Source organism: Chanodichthys erythropterus, chromosome 20 (genome assembly GCF_024489055.1).
Source record: "Chanodichthys erythropterus isolate Z2021 chromosome 20, ASM2448905v1, whole genome shotgun sequence".
NCBI classification, from domain to species: domain Eukaryota; kingdom Metazoa; phylum Chordata; class Actinopteri; order Cypriniformes; family Xenocyprididae; genus Chanodichthys; species Chanodichthys erythropterus.
In genome coordinates this window covers 26,501,144-26,520,458 of record NC_090240.1, presented here as the reverse complement: position 1 = coordinate 26,520,458, position 19,315 = coordinate 26,501,144, and the positions used below count along the sequence as shown (strand labels likewise).

Below are 19,315 nucleotides of genomic sequence, written 5' to 3'. Positions count from 1 at the left end.
AGAAGGTTATGCCGATATATTTTTCTGTTGATATGAAAAATCGGGTAGATTTAGCAATATGGCTGGTGTATGATGCATATTACGATGTTATGATGAACTATGTGTCTTTCTTCACTGACGTTCTGAGTTGTTCAAAGCATTTCTAAGGATACTGATTGATAGAAGGCAGCTGTTTGACTTGTGAATGTGAACATGGTTTGTGTAGCATTACCAACACAATATTAGCTGTTTGATAACATAGTCAAGTAAATGCTAATCATATTAATTACCATGTATATTAAATGAGGCAAGAGTGTAGAATTACATTCAAGCTATTATAATGAGGTATTAAGAATTGTTTTTCAAAGAAAAAAAAACATTTAAATATGTAATTTTGGTGATCAAAGATGAGTTTTAAGGGATAAAATTGACTGCAGGGGGACTTTAAGAACATAGTGACATTCAAAACAAAACAAAAACAATTTTCAACACTTTGTGGATGTGGTAGGCTAATACATAAAACATTCTATAAAAATATGAAAAATATGACCACAACCAACATATTCAGTATCAGGTAAGCAACATAACACACACAAAGCTTAATTTACTTTCCTTTGCTCAACCCATACAGAAAAACACCTACGCTAACTAAGGGTTAGTTCACCCAAAAATGAAAAAAGTGTCATTTATTACTCACCCTCATGCCGTTCCACACCCGTAAGACCTTTGTTAATCTTCGGAACACAAATTAAGATATTTTTGTTGAAATCCGATGGCTCCGTGATGCCTGCATAGCCAGCAATGACATTTCCTCTCTCAAGATCCATTACTAAAAACATATTTAAATCAGTTCATGTGAGTACAGTGGTTCAATATTAATATTATAAAGTGACGAGAATATTTTTGGTGTGCCAAAAAAAACAAAATAACGACTTATATAATGATGGCCGATTTCAAAACACTGCTTCATTAAGCTTCGGAGCATTATGAATCTTTTGTGTCGAATCAGCGGTTCAGAGCACCAAAGTCACATGATTTCAGCACTTTTGCAGTTTGACATGCGATTCGAACCATGATTCGACACAAAAGATTCATAACACTCCGAAGCTTAATGAAGCAGTGTTTTGAAATCGGCCATCACTATATAAGTCGTTATTTTGTTTTTTGGCGCACCAAAAATATTCTTGTCGCTTTAATATTAATATTGACCCACTGTACTCACATGAACTGATTTAAATATGTTTTTAGTACATTAATGGATCAAGAGAGGAAATGTCATTGCTCCCTATGCAGGCCTCACGGAGCCATCGGATTTCAACAAAAATTCTTTAATTTGTGTTCCAAAGATGAACGAAGGTCTTACGGGTGTGGAACGGCATGAGGGTGAGTAATAAATTACATTATTTTCATTTGTGGGTGAACTAACCCTTGAACATGTGCTGCTTGCAATGTCAGCTGCAGGACAGGTTATTAGTTTGAAAACAATTAAAATGACTAAATATATAAAAAGTCTGCAAGATACTTTAGAACCATCCTTATTCAAAAGAGCTGACAAAGATATACTATATACATATTATATACTGATCTGACTGCTTTCCATGGCATTTACATTTGCTATGTCTGGCTGTGTCAACCCATACAGGCATCACTACAGGTATTTGAGTTGAATTCTGCTGCATTTGTGGGAGAGTTGCAAACTGGCTAAACGAATGATGTGAGTTTGAGATGGGACGATTGGTTTGTGTAACCAACATTAACAGTGGAATCCATTGCAATCTTCAAAAACAATCAAAAAAACAAAACTTGAGGACAAAACTGTTCAATACACCTCCTCTAATAATAATATTACCACAATCTACTAGTTAGGATGAACATAAAAAACATGACTGCGGTTAACATGGGAGACATGTATAGACAAAGTCCAAACACGAGCGTGCTTAGTTCCTCACATTAGGCTATACAAGATTACACCATGTCTTTCTGATTGTGCTCAACTGTATAAAACAAGTTAACATGGTTCACATGTGATCTGCAATGTATACCACAAGACTACTTTACAGTAGGCTGAGATGAAATCAGCTCAAAAGACCTTGAGCTTTGGCCTTGTGGTTCACAATCTTCAAAAATTAAAATAATCCATAAGAGCATGCCTGCTTTACGTATATAATCACACTGCTGTAAGGAGGATATTGAATCTTAATGCAGAACAGCAGGCTCTGGCTCCTGTACCTGGTTTTTAAGACCATTTATTAAGGTTAATCTCTAACCATACAACCTGAGTGTTCTCACGTGAGCTCACTCCCTCTGGCTTTTCCGGAGTAAGACTAATAAGTAGCCAAATGTAAACTTAAAACCTGTGCTCACCTTTAGATTCCATCACAAATCAACAGTCAGTTAATTCGCTAATAATTCGGTTGATATGCTAATCAAATCTGTTACTTGTTTCTATCTCAGGATGCACATCCCAGAGTAACTACAGTTTGTGCCAGCTCCAGTTTAGATCTAGCCTTTCCAATGTTTTCAGACGACAATATAGCATTAAGTTTCTTTCATCGCGTACGTGTAGGAGGACGAGAAACCTGAGGCCTTTTCTGAGGGGATACTGTATGTGCATGATCAAAGAACATATTACATGTTAAAGAATTCCTCATGTTAAACTTGATGGTCATCTAAGAACTTCCAGGGAATGAGAGACTGTGAAAAAGTAGGTCTTCCTGAGAGGGTCATTTCAAAATGTTCAGTAGAGTGACGAGTGATGTTCCGGAACTGTACAATTCCCTACATTCCTCACAGAATGCCAGAGAGAGCTACATTACTCCCCATATGGGATGAGACAATTCACCAAGGCCCTGACACATTTCATATCAAGATGTCAGATTTATGAAGTCATATATTTCCATGAAACAACATGCCTGATTGATGATGGGGCAGTTACACCTCAGTTTGGGGACCAAATCTCACTATTAACTAGTTGCTTATTAGCTTGACTATTACTAATATTGGCTATTTATTAGTACTTATAAAGCACATATTAATGTCTCATTCTGCATGACCATATTCTACATCCCTTAATCCTACCCCATAGCTAAACTTAACCACTAAAACAACTACCTTACTAAGTATTTATAAGCAGTAAATTAACCATTGAAACCAATACACGATTCTCAATATTTTGTCTTCACTACAAAATGCTATGCAAAAGATGGTAATGGCTATACATTTATATATTTCCTAATATGCTTGTAATGTCATTGTGGCTCATAGCAATTCACTATAAAAACATCAAAGCACACCAGCAAGAAATCATACAGGCTTTAATTCTGTGTATACTTGCCAATTATTATGTCTTATACACAGAACTTTAGGCCCATCATCATTTAATCATGTCTGTCAGTAAAGAATACCTCAACTGACTGATGAGACTGCTCATCTGCTGCTTCAAGAACCTGAAAATCCCAAGCAATCACAGGACTGACGTTTTAAATAAGGCTCCAGAGAGAACGAGCAGCCAGCGGAGCTATCGTGAGAGACGCCGAATATGTTTTGACAGCTTTTCCTTCAGCTGCGAGTAATTATTGCAGAGGCTTCAGACGTAATCTAGCATTTCCAAAACATGTATTTAAACTAATCTCAAGAGTATCTGTGTTTGGGAGGGAGGATTTGCAGGTGGCATTGCTATCTATTAGGCACAACTAGGTCTTTAATAACTGTAGGAAGTTATTCGTTAACTTTCATATTCATTTCAATTGCTCGACCTGTAGTTACCAGCGGGGTCTGAAGATCCTGAAGCCCTCTTAGAGGTCTAGGACTCGTGGAATTCTTTGAACTTCACTGTCACTCATAGCAATGAGGCTAAAGGGCAAAAGAGAGCCGATTAAAGCTATACTCAGAAAAAGGGATCGTTTCCCATGCTTTGTGACTCTGTGCCTTGATTTGCCCTTTGTCCGACTGTCAGCTTAGACCCCTTAAAATTCATTAAAACATATGTTTCTAAAGATTACGGTATTGATTCAACAAATTATGCCTGTCTAAGAAATTCTATAATCGTCATCAGAGCATGCATTCACATTTGACAGCGCTGACCAATGAAATGTGGAACACTTCTACAGAGTGTGCTGCAAAAGAACAAAAACAGGCAGATCTTTGGGAATGTACGAGAGTGTAAATAATCAGGCTTTACTGATACAGACAAGTCACTTCAAACTTTTAGAATGAAAATGAAAGAATCACATTGTCGACATCATTGTGTGACATCACACTCATTTACTCCAATTATACTTCTGACTTCACAAGCAACAAACACATTCTGTGAAAAGATTGTACTGAACACTTGGAAAGTTAAAGAGATAGTCCAACCAAAAATGAATATTCTGTCATCATTTCCAAACCTGTATAAGTTTTTTTTTTGTGCAGAACACTAAAGAAAAAATTATGAATGTTGGTAACCGAACTGTTTTGGTCACTTCCATTATAAGGACAAAAAAAATTACAAATAAATAAACACTGAGACATTTCTTAATATCTTCTTTTATGTTCCACAGAAACAGGTTTGGAAACGACACAAGGGCAAGTAAATTGTAACAGAATTTTCATTTTTGAGTGAACTATCCCTTTAAGGTAGCCCTAGAAGAAAGTGATTTGAGCTCTTCTTACATTCAGAAGATTTCACCCTTTTCCCAAGAGTGCAAGGGTAGGATTCAGTTTAACTCTCATGTTAAGGTTAATATAATCAATGACATGCACTATGATACTTTATGAATTATTTCTAATCTTATGGGAACCAATTAGAAACCAAAATTCAACTTGACTACATGCATCAAATTTCCACATTTGGGGTCTTAGAGACCCCAGACATGATTAAATGCTGTTATATTGTAGATGTTTTAGCTGGTGTACACTCTAAAAAAAAAGTGCTATATAGCGCTAAAAGTGCTATATAGCACTAAAAGTGGTTCTTGGCTTGTAATCATAGGGGAACCACTTTGGTGCTATGTAGCACCATATCTTTAAAGGTATCTTTGCATCTTTGTCAAACGGTGCTATGTAGAACCCATAAGAGGTGCCATATCACATTTTATTTCTTCAACAAAAATCATGCTAAACAGCACCAACAGTAGTTCTTTGTCTCGTAAAGAACCTTTAAAGGGGCTTAACAGGTTCTTTGTCCAGCAGTGGTGCTATATACCACCTTAACCACCTCAAAGAACCACTGAAGAACCGCTGAAGAACCATACAGGGGCTAAACAGATTCTGTATACGGTCGCAGTGCTAAATAGCACCTCATTCATCCAAAAGAACTGGTGAAGAACCATACAGGTGCTAAACAGGTTCTGTATACAGTAGCAGTGCTATATAGCACCTAAGTCATCCCAAAGAACCGCTGAAGAACCACTGAAGCACCAAGATTTGGTGCTATACAGCACTTAAAGCGATTCCCCTATGATTACGAGCCAAAGAACCACTTTTAGTATATAGCACCATTTTTTAGAGTGTAGCCTACACACTGTACTTTTTAATTCATGTAGTAGTCCAGTCCTTAATATTTGAATTAGGCTACCTTTATTGCATCTTTCTGCAATGTGTTTTTGAAAATGTCAACAGACCACGAAGGTCTGGTCAAATCCCTTTTTTATAGCAACTGCAACTGAAATGATTCAGACAGACAGACCCCTATCTGATGACAGACAGACCCCTATCTACAATCCCACATGACAAATGATTTATCTCTCTTCTGTCTGATGCTTTTCCATTTCAATTCAAGGATAAACAGTTTTCGAAACGAGTCTGTACACTTTAGTCAGAGAGATGAAGACGCTGCGACCCGTCTTTTCTTTCACAGTAATCGCATAACGCTACATAAATAAGTTCTCACAGGACATGAAACACATTATTACTAAAACCAAAGAAACAGCAGTTTACACTTGAATTTAAAGTTCATATACACCGTTTCGACATACTAAGAGTTTGACCTCAACGTTTTAAAAATAAGATTTTAAACGGTAAAAGTGTCTGTGAATCAATCATAATACAAAGTTAGACAGTATAGCTAGCTGTAACTCTTACCTGTGGACTGACTCTCATAAGCAGAAGCGCTCTTTACGCGAGCTGCGCGTCCACCTGTTCACATGCACAGTTCACTGCTGAAGGAGGAGCCCACGCGGGTTTTCCCTCTCACCGTATTATAAACAGGTAAGAAGAGTGTTTGTGTGGCGACGTCATGGCTTGTGTTTTAAATAGTCTTCAAATTACACGTTTATCATACAAACCCAGTTGTAACTTGAGGGAGGCGTGTGGTGGTCTGAAATAAGGTGGCAAAGTTTCCTTTCTTCGTTCGCTATTTTGCACGTTCATGTTATGCTATAGTTTATATTGAAATTATGGCAGGCACGGAGATTACGTATGTATTCTCTGTACATTTCATGTTTCATGTCATTACAATGAACCATTTCAATGATGTATTTATGGACATGTTTTCCCTAGCGGACATTAGCGCATTGACAGCATGCCAAACAGTCCTCTCACGTGACTTGTCACCTGTATTTGTTAGCAGGTATCCCTGCTGCACAGTGACTGCTGCTAGAATGATTGATGTAGAATTGTAGATGCTATGTGTGCGCGCGTTCTGGTAACATTTACACAGAGAAAAAAATAATAAAAGATCATTTGAAGTCTGATCTTTGCACATACTTGTGTTATGATCCAGCAGCTTTGGGTTCCAGAGCTCCACTCTATGTTTATTGCAAACCTGAGATGAAACACATTCAGTTTTCATTGTAGCCTAAGGCAGGTTAAGACTAGAGACAGACATATGAGGCCTCTTCGATTAGATGGTGGAAAAACTATTCTAAACTAATGCTTCAGTATGATTGCAGAGGATTCAAGCATTGCAAATCCAGGGCCTTCTTCCTGTAGGCTAAACAAAGAAAAGTCTGTCAAAATTGTACATTCAGATCTTTATACTGATAAATATGCCAACACTACATAGTAGTAAAAATGGAAGGTTGCAATGGTCATGCTGAATTGTTCTCAGAGCCAGGCACGTGCACACATAGACAAAAAAGGGGCTTGAGCACCTGCCCTTTTTCTTCCTGGAGAGAAAGTGCCCTTTTTTCTGGGGTGTTTTTTTTTTTTTTTTTTTTTTAATAAATGAATATATATATTCCTGTTTGCGCTCAGCTTCCCTGTCAAACAAATATATTTACTTTATAAAACAAATAAAAAACAAATAATAATAATAAAAAAAAACTATATCAGGTCGGCTTTGTCGAGTTCAGATGCCCTCACTCCGCGACACGCCATTCATGCCCGCACGCACGCACGCGCGCCCCACCTCACCTCACCTCACCTCGAGTTTGCTGCTGGCTGAAAACTTGTGACAACTATTTCCGCGAAAATGCAACTGCTGCCTGGCGATAAGAAGCGAAAAAGAAAAAAGGCCCTAGATGGATGCATCCCGTGCATTTCTTTCAGGTAGGCTAGCCATTGTTCACAAACCTGAAAGTTTTGTCTATTTATACATTTAACGCTGCATTAATAGTTTGACCACAATCAACACATCTGCCTGATTTGATACTAATGAAATATATGTCATATTATAATTTAAATTATTGTATTGTGCTATGCATTGAGTATGGTAAACACTTGACCGATAGGTTGGGCTGTCAATACCAGAAGAGGAGCATCCATGAACCACATTATTAGACAGTTTTCTAAGGATGCATGGTTTATTAAAACCATTTAAAAATCATAATACAGCATCAGCTACATAATGCTATTCTTAAATCTACGCTTACACATGATAATACATCAATACAAGTTTAAACCCTCGCTCTGTCTTTGCGTGTTTGATGTCCACATATTCTTGTTGAAGAAATTACAGTGACTGTAGCATTTCTATCATAGTTGGCTTTGATCGTGGATTTGATCATGCTGTGCTGTCTAACAACAAAAATCAGCAGGCTTTTGGCGCCCTCTGCAGGCATTTGTTATAACATATAATGTATTAACAGTTCAGGAATTTTTTTTTTTTGATGTGTTTAAATATGCAGATTAGCTTATTTTGGTTAATTTAGAAGAAATCTACAGATGCAAACAGATGGAGGGTAGTAGGCTTAAAACAAACTCCATCTAAATGTGTAGGGTTATGGTTAAGTTTTCTTTCCATTAGAGTAAAAGACATGGCAGCAAAAATGGACCTTAAAATTGTAAAATTGTAAAATCTTAAAATTGTCCACTTCATGAAAGAAGTATTCCAATAACACCAAAAAATTAAAACTATTTATTGATTTGTGCAAAATAAACAAATTATTAGTGAAACTATGTCCCTCTTCTTGGTGCAGTCATTTATTCTAAATATATAGGCTACTTGAAAATAGTTGCTGTTGACTTCTCTTGTGATAAACCTAGTGAATACTAAAGAAGACCATGGTCTCTGTGTGAACTGATTATTTTGTAGAAATCTGTGGAGTATAAAACAATTGCATGAGTGTAAGTGAAGTCAAAGTTGTCTTAATATATTTAAGGGTTCGTTATTTTTTAAATAAATAATTATGAAAAGTGCCCTTTTTTCCACTTGAGCCCCTGCCCCCCAAAATGTCTGTGCACGTCCCTGCTCAGAGCAAATATTGGTTGTTTTCTAATTAGTTAGGCATGTAGTTTAGAAGAAGCCGTGAGAATAAGGGCAGTGAGTAGATGGTGAATGATGCAGGTCAGGGGTTTTATAAGATTTTTAATATATTCAACAATGTTTTTTCTATAAGTTTAGGGTTTCTGAGGCATAAGTGTGGGTTTCAGCTGGTGGGTTGTGTCCCAAAGTGATAGATTCACAAAGGAAAAACTTACTTTTTTTGTTGTCCCATAAGGGATGTTATATGCAACTAAATATTACTGTGCTTAGATATCAAAATATATATGCTTATCAACTCTAACTGCACAACGTTGAAGAAAATATGTCCTAGACAACAACATATACAGGTTATAATATTGTGCTAAGTAAATTCTGGGTCCTGAAGCAAAACCAGTTGAAAACCATTGTGCTAGGGAATAAGAATTGTTCCAGCACTGAGACTAAAAGACAAATGTACAATCTGCTGCCCCCCTATGGTAGTGATGGGCAAGTACAAAGCCTAACTGCAGTGCACCACATTAACTGACTCATTTACTGTATCAAGCCTGTGCAAGTCTCTAATGGGACAATAGAACAGTAAGTGCTGGAAAAGGCTGTAAATTAGTTAGTAAAGTTTGTCTATGTCCAAAATTGAGGCATATCCCTGCTTTCCATAGTCCAATATGTTCTTATTTGGTTGATTCAGCATTATGGTCAAAAATCACTTCAGTCCATTATTTATCCCATAGTCAAAAAGAGGATTGTGTTGTAGAAGGAGTGCAGAGATGGCCTGGTTTTGCTGAGCACAGCGGAACATGTATTTCACCCCTGCTAGGTGCATCAGATGGTCCTTTTTCACCTGTGTCTTCCAGTCTGTCACCCTTCTTGCAATCTGTTGAAGAAGAGCAAAGTATAACATTGCTGGTTGTCACTTAGTAAAGACATATTTTGAGATTTCAGAGCTGAGTTAGTTGGCTGTAAGAGAAACTGACCTGATTAGTGATCACCATTGAGGGTTCAGTGTTTGATTCTTGCAGTATCTGTGCAGTACGTTGTCTCAGAGCATCCCACAGGGCAACAGCACTCATGTGATCTAATAACAGAGACCACACTTAATCAACTTAAATTTCTTATTCATTTTACGGCATGATTTCTTTTTTTACACACACACACACACACACACAAAATAAAAAATACTACTGTCATTTAAAAGTTTGAGGTTTTGGCAAATTTGAAAATTGTTGTTGTTGGTGGTGTTTCTATTTCAAATAAATGCTGTTATTTTGAGCTTTCTCTTCATCAAAAAATTTAAGAAATGTTTCCACAAAATATTAAGCAGCACAAATGTTTTCAACATTTATAAAAATAAGAAATGTTTCTTGAGCATCAATTCTAATCATATTAGAATGATTTCTGAAGGATCAAGTGACACTGAAGACTGGAGTAATGATGCTGAAAATTCAGCTTTGCCATCACAGGAATAAATTACATTTTAAAATATTAAAAAACAAATTGTATTAATATTTCACAATATTACTGTATTTTTGATCATATAGATCAGTGTTTCTCAAACTTTTTCTGCCATTCCCCACTTGGATTCCGAGCCCCACCTGTCCCCAATCGCCCCAACAAAATGTTAATAAACTAGGCTTTAAGTTTAATACATTTAAAATGTATTAATTTATTTTATTAACATTACATTTTAAAGCATTACATCAAATAACTGCATTAAAATTATGATAAATTATAAATTAAATATTATTTGAGGGTTTTATTGTTTCCATGGCAACGCGTCAGGTTTGTCACGTCACACACCGCAGCCACAATAAACACTGTATGTAACGCTTTTATTTCGTTTCTCCTCCCCCCCACAAACTTGCTTATCATGTCTATCTGATATGTTTATCAACTATCTGATATTCCGATTCTCAAATATGTAGAAGTGAGTGTGTTTTGTCGTTTAAAAACGTTAATAAATGATCTTGATCTATAAGGCGAGATGGGCGCCGCCATTTTTGTTTGCGCAGCTGTTCAGCGAGTCCTGTCAGTCGGATTTATAGCACGTGAATTCATCAATTTCTCTCGAAATCCATGTAGGTAAGTGTCCGGTGATCTGGGAGAAAAATAGAGTAAACTTTATAGTTACTTATACTATGTGTGTCTGATATGAATAAAACACGTCGGCAAATTATATTTGAATTGATTGTTACTGATGCTTCCATAGACATCAGTATGTACTTTACAAACTCTAAATGAATGGTTTTACTAGTATTTATGTATATTTAAATGTCTGGCACCTAAAATAAACATTATGTTGTTAGAAACACTGCATAGATGTGACAAATGACATGCGCTACTGAACGCGTCCGTCTCTGGCTCAGCGCCAGCCAAAGCGCGAAAACACAGTTTGGATCTGGCAGATAAGTGACGTTAACGTTATAAATCCCATATGTGGGACCGTACTCTCAGGGGCACAGAAATAAAAATCCCATATGTAAGACAGAACTCAAAAGGTTAAAAGAGATGGGCACAAAAATGTCCAAATTTCCTTTCGTTTGTCTCGTCCCACCTGTCATGTCTCTACTCCCCACCAGTGGGGCGCGCCCCGCACTTTGAGAAACGCTGATGCAGCCTTCGTAAACATAAGAGACTTTTTTAAAAAAAAAAATCATAATTAAATCAAAATGATAATTTAATCATTAAACTGTAATCATAACCAAGTTTGCAAAATTATTATCTTATTGCACATGTAATAATACCCAATAAATTCATTTCAATTCACAGTTATCCATCTGTAGAAACAAAACAAAAAAAAGTCAATACCTTTCATGTCATCTTTTAGCTGGGAAAACCAAGGGGGTATTTCCTTTGAGCAAGAGGAAGGGCTGAGGAAATACTCTGCAGTCGATTCATCAAACAAACTAAAACACAGATTGCCAGCTGATCAGTTTAAACAGTCACTTACATCCTCTGAAACTGTGCTTCTTCAGCTCGCACTGTATATCAAGAACAGCTGTTACTGAGGCCCACCATTACCCAAAACCACATACCTGATGAGGTATTGCTTGCATTTTAGATTGCAGTCATCCTGGATCAGCTCATTTTCCAGCATCATGTTTTGTTCTGTCATTCTAAAGGCGTTTTGACAGCACAACTGTGAGCAGACAGATATGTTACTTCTTGACAAAAGAAGTCAAAAACTGTACCTGCCTTGTCTTTTGTGAAATTGACAGAATGTAAGAAAAGATCTTATAGTCCAAAACTTTAGCAGCATAAATGCAAATACAGCAAAAATAGACATATATTCTCACCTGTATTCTTTCGGTCTTCATCTGTGACTTTCTCCCTGTACTCTTAGAAACACTGGGAGTGACATCCAGCTGACTGATTCCAGATCAGATTGAGACGGATCTCGGTAGGGCCGTGCCACTCAGTTCAGGCAGCGGGTTGGTTGTGACATCCATGGAGATCTGGTAACCCAGGTGACAGAAAGCACCTGATTCCTCTAAGGAATGAGGACAAATGGAGTCCCATCCCTTCTGACACTTGCCTCTGCTATCCAGAGATTGTGGGATAGTAAGCGTTGGCCCAGAAGTGATGTGTGCATGTGTTTAATGATTGACTCCAGAGCTGCGGGTCCAAACATGTCCTGTTAATCCTAAAGCTGATGAACGAAAAAGAGGGATACTGATGAGACAAAGTAATGTTGAAGGATGAAAGACAAATTCTGTCCAAAGACAGTCCATGTAGATTTTGAACATGATGACTTCTGTATGCATATAAAAAATAGCATGTTTACCTTGTCTTAAATGGTTAGTTTACCCAAAAATGAAAATTCTGTCATTTATTACTCACCCTCATGTCGTTCCACACCTGTAATCCCTTCGTTCATTTTCGGAACACAAATTAAAGGTGCCCAAGAATGCTTTTTCACAAGATGTAATATAAGTCTAAGGTGTCCCCTGAATGTGTCTGTGAAGTTTCAGCTCAAAATACCCCATAGATTTTTTTTAATTAATTTTTTTAACTGCCTATTTTGGGGCATCATTAACTATACACTGATTTTGGCAGCACGCCACCCCTTTAATTCGCCTGCTCCCTGCCACACGAGCTCTTGACTATATTACAGTGCATTTACAAAGTTCACACAGCTAATATAACCCTCAAATGGATCTTTACAAGATGTTCGTCATGCATGCTGTATGCATGCTTCGAATTATGTGAGTAAAGTATTTATTTTGATGTTTACGTTTGATTCTGTATGAGTTTGAGGCTGTGCTCTGTGGCTAATGGGCTAATGCTACACTGTTGGAGAGATTTATAAAGAATGAAGTTGTGTTTATGAGTTATACAGACTGCAAGTGTTTAAAAATGAAAATAGCGACGGCTCTTGTCTTCGTGAATACAGTAAGAAACGATGGTAACTTTAACCACATTTAATGGTACATTAGCAACATGCTAACGAAACATTTAGAAAGACAATTTACAAATATCACTAAAAATATCATGCTATCATGGATCATGTCAGTTATTATTGCTCCATCTGCCATTTTTCGCTGTTGTTCTTGCTGGCTTACCTTGTCGGTGCACAGATCCAAACATACTGTCTTTCCTTGTCTAATGCCTTGAACATGGGCTAGCATATATGCAAATATTGGGGTCATACATATTAATGATCCCGACTGTTACGTAACAGTCGGTGTTATGGTGTATGAGATTTACATAAGAAGGAGGAAGCAATGGGGTTTGAAACTCACTGTATGTCTTTTCCATGTACTGAACTCTTGTTATTTAACTATGCCGAGGTAAATTCTAATTTTGATTCTAGGGCACCTTTAAGATATTATGGATGAAATACAAGGTTTTTTTAAGCCCCATAGAAAGCAATGTAATTACCATCATTCAAGGTCTAGAAAAGTAGTAAAGACATTGTTAAAATAGTCAATGTGACTACAGTGGTTCAACCTTAATGTTATGAAGCGACGAGAATACTTTTTGTGTGCAAAAACAAAACCAAAATAACGACTTTATTCAACAATTTCTTCTCTACTCTGTCAGTCTCGAACACAGTTGACACAATGAGCGCAGTGCAGCGCCTCCGTGTTTACCTCCGAACGCCACCTCAGTGTTGGCCGACTCTGTTCATGTGAACAGCACGACGCCTGCATGTGATGTTGATGCAGGAGCCGGCCAATAATGAATCGGCGTTCGGACGTAAACACGGAAGCGCTGAACTGAGTTCACTGTGTCAACTGTCTTTAATACCTTTCTGGGCGTTGAATGATGGAAATTACGTTGCTTACTATTGGGGATTTAAAAAAACCTTGGATTTCAAACTTGGACAGAATTTTCATTTTTGGGTGAACTAACCCTTTAAAAGTTTTCTTGATTAAAAAAGTCACCATGGTATTCTTAGTATGAAAGTAAATGATGCTCATATGTGAGGTGCATATACATGGTTTGTTTTCCATGTCAAAAAACTTTTGAATCAATGTACTGAAATACATTTTCAATCGGAATAATTGTCTTTTAATCAATCATCATCAATGATAAAAGGAGCTGTAAATAATGCACATATTATGTTAACATGGCAATATGTGCTAGAATATGTTAATGTTAGATTATAAATTCACTAAGAGATCATTGTTTTCCCTGCATTTTAATCATCTGTTGTTATTTTTTCCGCTTGAGCCCTGGATGATTTCCGACCTTCAGTGGTTTATAAGTTTACAACTTTTAACTTCGCCCCAACCATTTCCTGCCTTTTCACCAGCTACAAAGTGGTCTTTGCTGTACTCATATGAAAGAGACGCCATACCTTTCAGCACGACCGATTTCAAATGGTGCTAGAAAACCCCAGTCCACTCTGAACACCAGAGGAAATCAGTCACGCTACAAAGGTAAAAGCATAGTGGAGGACTGTTTTTGTGTGGCACCATTAAACAAGCTTTTAAATAAATAGCGCAAATGCATTTAAAGGTGAAAAACAAATCGAATGCCAATATCACTCAGTTGAAACACATGTCTTCTAGTCTTCTTCTAGTCTCATATACTCATATAGATTTATGAATTGCTTCCAGAGGACCTTTCCATAGATTGCATGCACATTGTTTTTGGTGGTTTGTGTGTCTCTGTGGTAATTGGTGGGCCCCTCTGAAGGACGCTGTAGCGTGTCATAGCAGCTTAGCCATGGACCATCAGTGCTGAAAAGAGGATACCTCCCAGAATCAGCATGGCAGCGGATCTGTGTCAGACGTGGGAATAACCAGCACAAACACACACACATTTGTCATTTTAATTGCTAGCTTTAATTGCTTTTAAATTCATACACTTTTATATATTTCACATCCTTTTAATACATACAATTGAAATAACATCCTTCGGTCACTCAATTTTAAATGAATAGATTGACACTTAAAGGGACCATTCACCCTACTTACCCTGTCGTTCCAAACCTGCGTACTGTTATTTTTCAGTGGAACGCAAACAAAGAATTTTTAAATTATTGTCAGAATGTTTTTTGTCATAAATGACACTTTCTAGTGACCATTGGTTCTCAAGATCCAAAAAAGACTAGAAAAGCACCTTTAAATGAGCCCATACTACTTGTGCACTATATTCCAAGTCTTCTGGTGCCATACAATAGCTTTGAGAAACCTATTGAAATTTAAAGGTGCAATAAGTGATTCTCTACAGAAACATTTTTTGTTATACTGGTTGAAAGTCTCCTCATATCCCCATAGCAATTACTATGTTAAATGGTATAAATGTGTTTTTTAGTTTCATTGAGTTTCTACCTTATCTTTTTTTCCAATTATTATATTCGGTCTGAATGAAATAATGTCCTACCTGCCTGTCAACGTATGTTTTTACATACATCATCAGCGCGTTTAATGCTATGCAGAGTTTATGTAGACAGACGTCAGTCACAGAGCAGCGCGAACAAACAGCAGCCACTTTTTACATTTCTTACCGAATCAAAACAATAAGCTTATGCTGCGTCAAAGACTGTAGAATAACACAAGACGTGTCACTCGTATTGTTTTGAATGGGAGAAAGTGTAACGCGCAATATGGCGGAATAAGTCCCGCCTTCTAAAGCCAAGAGCCAATCGCCGACTGGTAAAGTCATCGCGTCACTTCAGCGGCCGTTAGAATAGATGTGACGGTAGAAGAGATGCGCATTTAGGTCTGCGCATGCGCATTAGCTTGATCCAGCCTGAAAAACTAAAAAGATTTTTGTCATGATTCGAGCGTTTAGAAACTAAATGTATGAGTCGGTTGTTGTTAGATTTCATTGGTGATTTCAAATGTGAAATTTAATCATAAGGTTGGTGAACAGTTTTGGAGAATCTGATGTTTCCCCATTCAAAGAGATAGGAGCTGCATGATGCCCAGGATGCCCGAGAGGCGTTTCAAAGATGGCCGCCGAGTGAAATGACTTGTCTTAAAGGGACTTTGGCTGCGTTCATGCCATAACTACCGTAATTAAGAGATGGTAACCCAGTGACATTCTAAACCGACTTGGAATTATGCGTTTCCATGTCAACAGTATCAACACCAAAATTAATCTGCAGCAGTCAGGTATTACAAGCTAAGTTGTTTACATTCATTATTATTGTAATATCATGTGCTTTGAGACATGAGCTAGTTTAATGCTGTCTCTTGTGATGTTTCTTCATGTGTTTTTGAGGAGGCATGGCTTTGGATGATGATTTGCAGGGAGGGTGGGATTGTATGCTTTCAGTGCTAGCAGGCTAACGTTAGCATTTCCCAGATCACCTACTGCACCTTTAAGTCATTATTCACCAAAAATATTTTTATCTCTTGCATCTGAGAGTAGCTCTCAAATCAAATATGGTTCAGTTTTTAATGGTGATGCTTGAAGTTATTGATGTCCAGCCTGTGCTATAACAGCCATATTTGATTTGAGATTACCTGTGATGTAGCTTCAGCTACTAACTCTAGAGTCTTTAATATTAGTTAAAGACTTTAAAGGTGAATAATGACTTCATTTTAAAGCCCTTAATATTAAAAATAAGTCTTTGATATCACTCTTTTTGTATGTTTCCCTAATTTGCAATGTGTGCACACCTGTTATACATCTCAAAAATGTGTTTTAGGGTTTCATGATCCTTTAAGTTTAGCCCCTGAGGCCAATGAGCAGCATTTCTGTCAGTTTTAGTTGAATGTAGTTAGCCACACCTGTACTTAACCAGACAGATTTGAAAAGAAAAGACAGATTTGATTAAAGACACACCTGTGGTGTGTACACAAATCTCTACATGTTTGCAGTCATTAAAAATCACACAAAATCAACTCCAATCTTAAACATTTACACCAGAAATCAATTGATGTGATATATTGACTTTTGGGGAAAAAGTAGTCCATTTCCAAAGTTACAGTGCTATTGTGAACAGAAATGTCATTTCACAGGCTGATGTGATCATAAGTAACAGCTTAAGGATGTGTGAAGGCACAAGTATATGTTATGAGTCGATCTACTACTATAAGTAAAAGATGCTAGCAGAGGTTGCAGCTGTTTTTTTTTTATTATTATTATTATTAATGCACTACAGTTGAACCACTGTAGTCACATGAACTGGTTTAAATATGTTTTTAGTAGCAAGGGAATGTCACTGCTGGAGATGCAAGCCTTACTGAGGACATCAGATTTCATCAAAAATATCTTAATTTGTGTTCCGAAGATGAATGAAGGTCTTACAGGTGTGGAACGACATGAGGGTGAGGAATAAATGACATAATTTTCATTTTTGAGTGAATTAACCCTTTAATTTCTGTAATTCCATCTATAATTACACAGTTGACCTTTCCCTTACCCTTAACCCTAACCATACCACCAAACCTGTGCCTAACCTTACCCATATCCCACCTCAATAGCAGCAAAAGTGTTTCTTTAATTTTAATGATTTTTCTCTCATCCCGTATAATTCACACTAATCACCATAACGAAACTCTTTTACGCTATTATCCTGCAATGCAGAACAACCTGGCTATTTTCTTTACAGTAATTTGTTGTGTTATCAGTGAAAATGCCTTTGCATTGATTTGATTACTAGAAAAATTACTGTTAAATCTCAAACAATCCTCATATTTTTTATGATGAGGGGAGACTGGGGGCTCGTCTGTCTGGTCTGTCTAACATGAACTAGGTCAGTGCTCTTTTTTTTTTTGTTTTGGAAACCATTACTGCTTGTCTGTGTCCTCCACGTGCACTCAGTAACCAAGACTCAAATGGATATGAATTGACTTGCCCACTGGCACACCCTTTATCAGTAATTACTGGGGCTTCTCAATTATAAAAAGCAGGCTGGATCAAACATGGCCTTTTTTTGAGGGTGTGACCTCAAGGAGAGCACATGGTGATGGGATATGACTACAAATCCATGTGGGTTTTAAAAGCAGGGTGTCATGCAGGGGATTTAGGGTAAAGAAATGCAGCAGTTTCGAATATGGATTACTGTAATTGAACCGAAAGTCCTATAGGATATCAAGTGTAAAGCATATTATTTGAGTCACAATAGATAATTGCAACCAATAAATATTAGCTTAAGTTCACAAAACCATATTTTATATCACATACTTAAATAATGTTATTATTATCATGTATCGCAAATAGGAATAAATATAGTTTCTTATAACTTGACAGAATGAATATTTTTTTCATCTATGTAACACTCATCTGGTCTGATGGAAGATGTTGGATCAGCAGCTGAAAGTCAATGTATTTGATATATATATTCATCAACTTTCAAGCTATTGTGAATAGTCTTACCTTTAGATAAAGTGCAGTAAAAGAGATTCAAAATTCTTGTAGATCTCTTATAGTGACGAACGGACGGTCCCAAGAAAGGTACCCAGCCAGTGTGTGGGGTGACCATGTGCTCATCATTCTTCAGCAGCACAGTGATGCAGTCTTGGCATGTGTGTGTGTGTTTGTGTGCGAGTGAGTAAGAAAGAAGAAGCGAGGAAGAGTGAAATAAATGAAACAATGAACTCAGTGCTGTTTTAAAGACAAAACGTGGTTAAAAATGAGAAACGAGAAAAACTGAAAAATACCTTGACGATTAAAAACAAAGGAAAAGACTGAATGAAGAACAGCATGATGTGAGGATGCAGTGGATGAGAGATGAGAGGCTAAGAGAAGCATGGAGGCTTGTCTGTCTGGAAACAGTCTCTCAGACAGACTTGACAGCCCCCCGCCCATGCCCCCCAAACTGCTGGCTTTGAAAACACCCCTACACCCACCATACACCCCTCCCCTCTCTCCCTACCCTCACCAACAGCCATGGCAACTCCCCAACACTGCCTTTGTGAGGAGATTTTCGCATTTTTATGTTGTACTTTTAATACTGTTAATGAACTAAAACTGTTTTATCTCAGAGTCTTTTGTTAACGAGCAACGTGTTTTTAGATCTGTTGTCTCATGACCCAGTGCATGTGAGGTGAATATGGGCCAGGGTGCCCTCTAAAGGCAAACACTGTAAATAGCAGAATGGTACTCATGTGAGAGCATGTGATTACACTGTATACCTGCCTCATTTCTTGGTGTGTCATTCTTATACTGTCATGATACACTCAGAGTCAAGATGGTCTAAATGTATCTGTGATTTGTGACAGGTTCTTTGATGATTGTTGAATGGAAAAAAATAACATGTATAGTAGCAAACAAAATTTTATTGTTTATATTGAACACAATTTTTTTTCTCCA

At 37.2% G+C, this 19,315-nt stretch overlaps 2 protein-coding genes across 3 annotated transcripts in view; both read right to left on the bottom strand.

Moving 5' to 3' along the window:
* lamb2l (laminin, beta 2-like) overlaps positions 1 to 6,115 on the bottom strand; it is a 53,922-nt gene extending 47,807 nt beyond the window's left edge. Inside the window, exon 1 of the mRNA XM_067370896.1 lies at positions 6,043 to 6,115. The gene's annotated coding sequence lies outside the window, so the exon portion shown is untranslated. The remainder of the gene's footprint in view (positions 1 to 6,042) is intronic.
* Positions 6,116 to 8,759: 2,644 nt separating this feature from the next.
* si:rp71-17i16.6 (uncharacterized protein LOC100148415 homolog) lies at positions 8,760 to 12,000 on the bottom strand. Of its 2 annotated transcripts, none has more exons than XM_067370897.1 (5): positions 11,896 to 12,000; positions 11,635 to 11,738; positions 11,408 to 11,505; positions 9,577 to 9,677; positions 8,760 to 9,476 (listed from the first exon to the last, which is right to left on the bottom strand). In XM_067370897.1, exons 1-5 carry the CDS (start codon positions 11,914 to 11,916, stop codon positions 9,306 to 9,308), a joined length of 495 nt encoding a protein of 164 aa, XP_067226998.1. In that variant the 5' UTR covers positions 11,917 to 12,000; the 3' UTR covers positions 8,760 to 9,305. The 2 variants fall into 2 exon arrangements, with proteins under 2 accessions (XP_067226998.1, XP_067226999.1); XM_067370898.1 differs by having other exon boundaries at positions 11,635 to 11,715; positions 11,896 to 11,927.
* Positions 12,001 to 19,315: the final 7,315 nt, after the last annotated feature.

Excerpts from the sequence above, each read along its gene's own strand:
- si:rp71-17i16.6 (XM_067370897.1), bottom strand. The coding sequence starts at position 11,916 with ATGAAGACCGAAAGAATACAG. Across the intron at positions 11,739-11,895 it reads TGAAGACCGAAAGAATACAG|TTGTGCTGTCAAAACGCCTT; the intron begins GTGAGAATATAT and ends GTCTGCTCACAG. Across the intron at positions 9,678-11,407 it reads GCTAAAAGATGACATGAAAG|ATCACATGAGTGCTGTTGCC; the intron begins GTATTGACTTTT and ends CTCTGTTATTAG.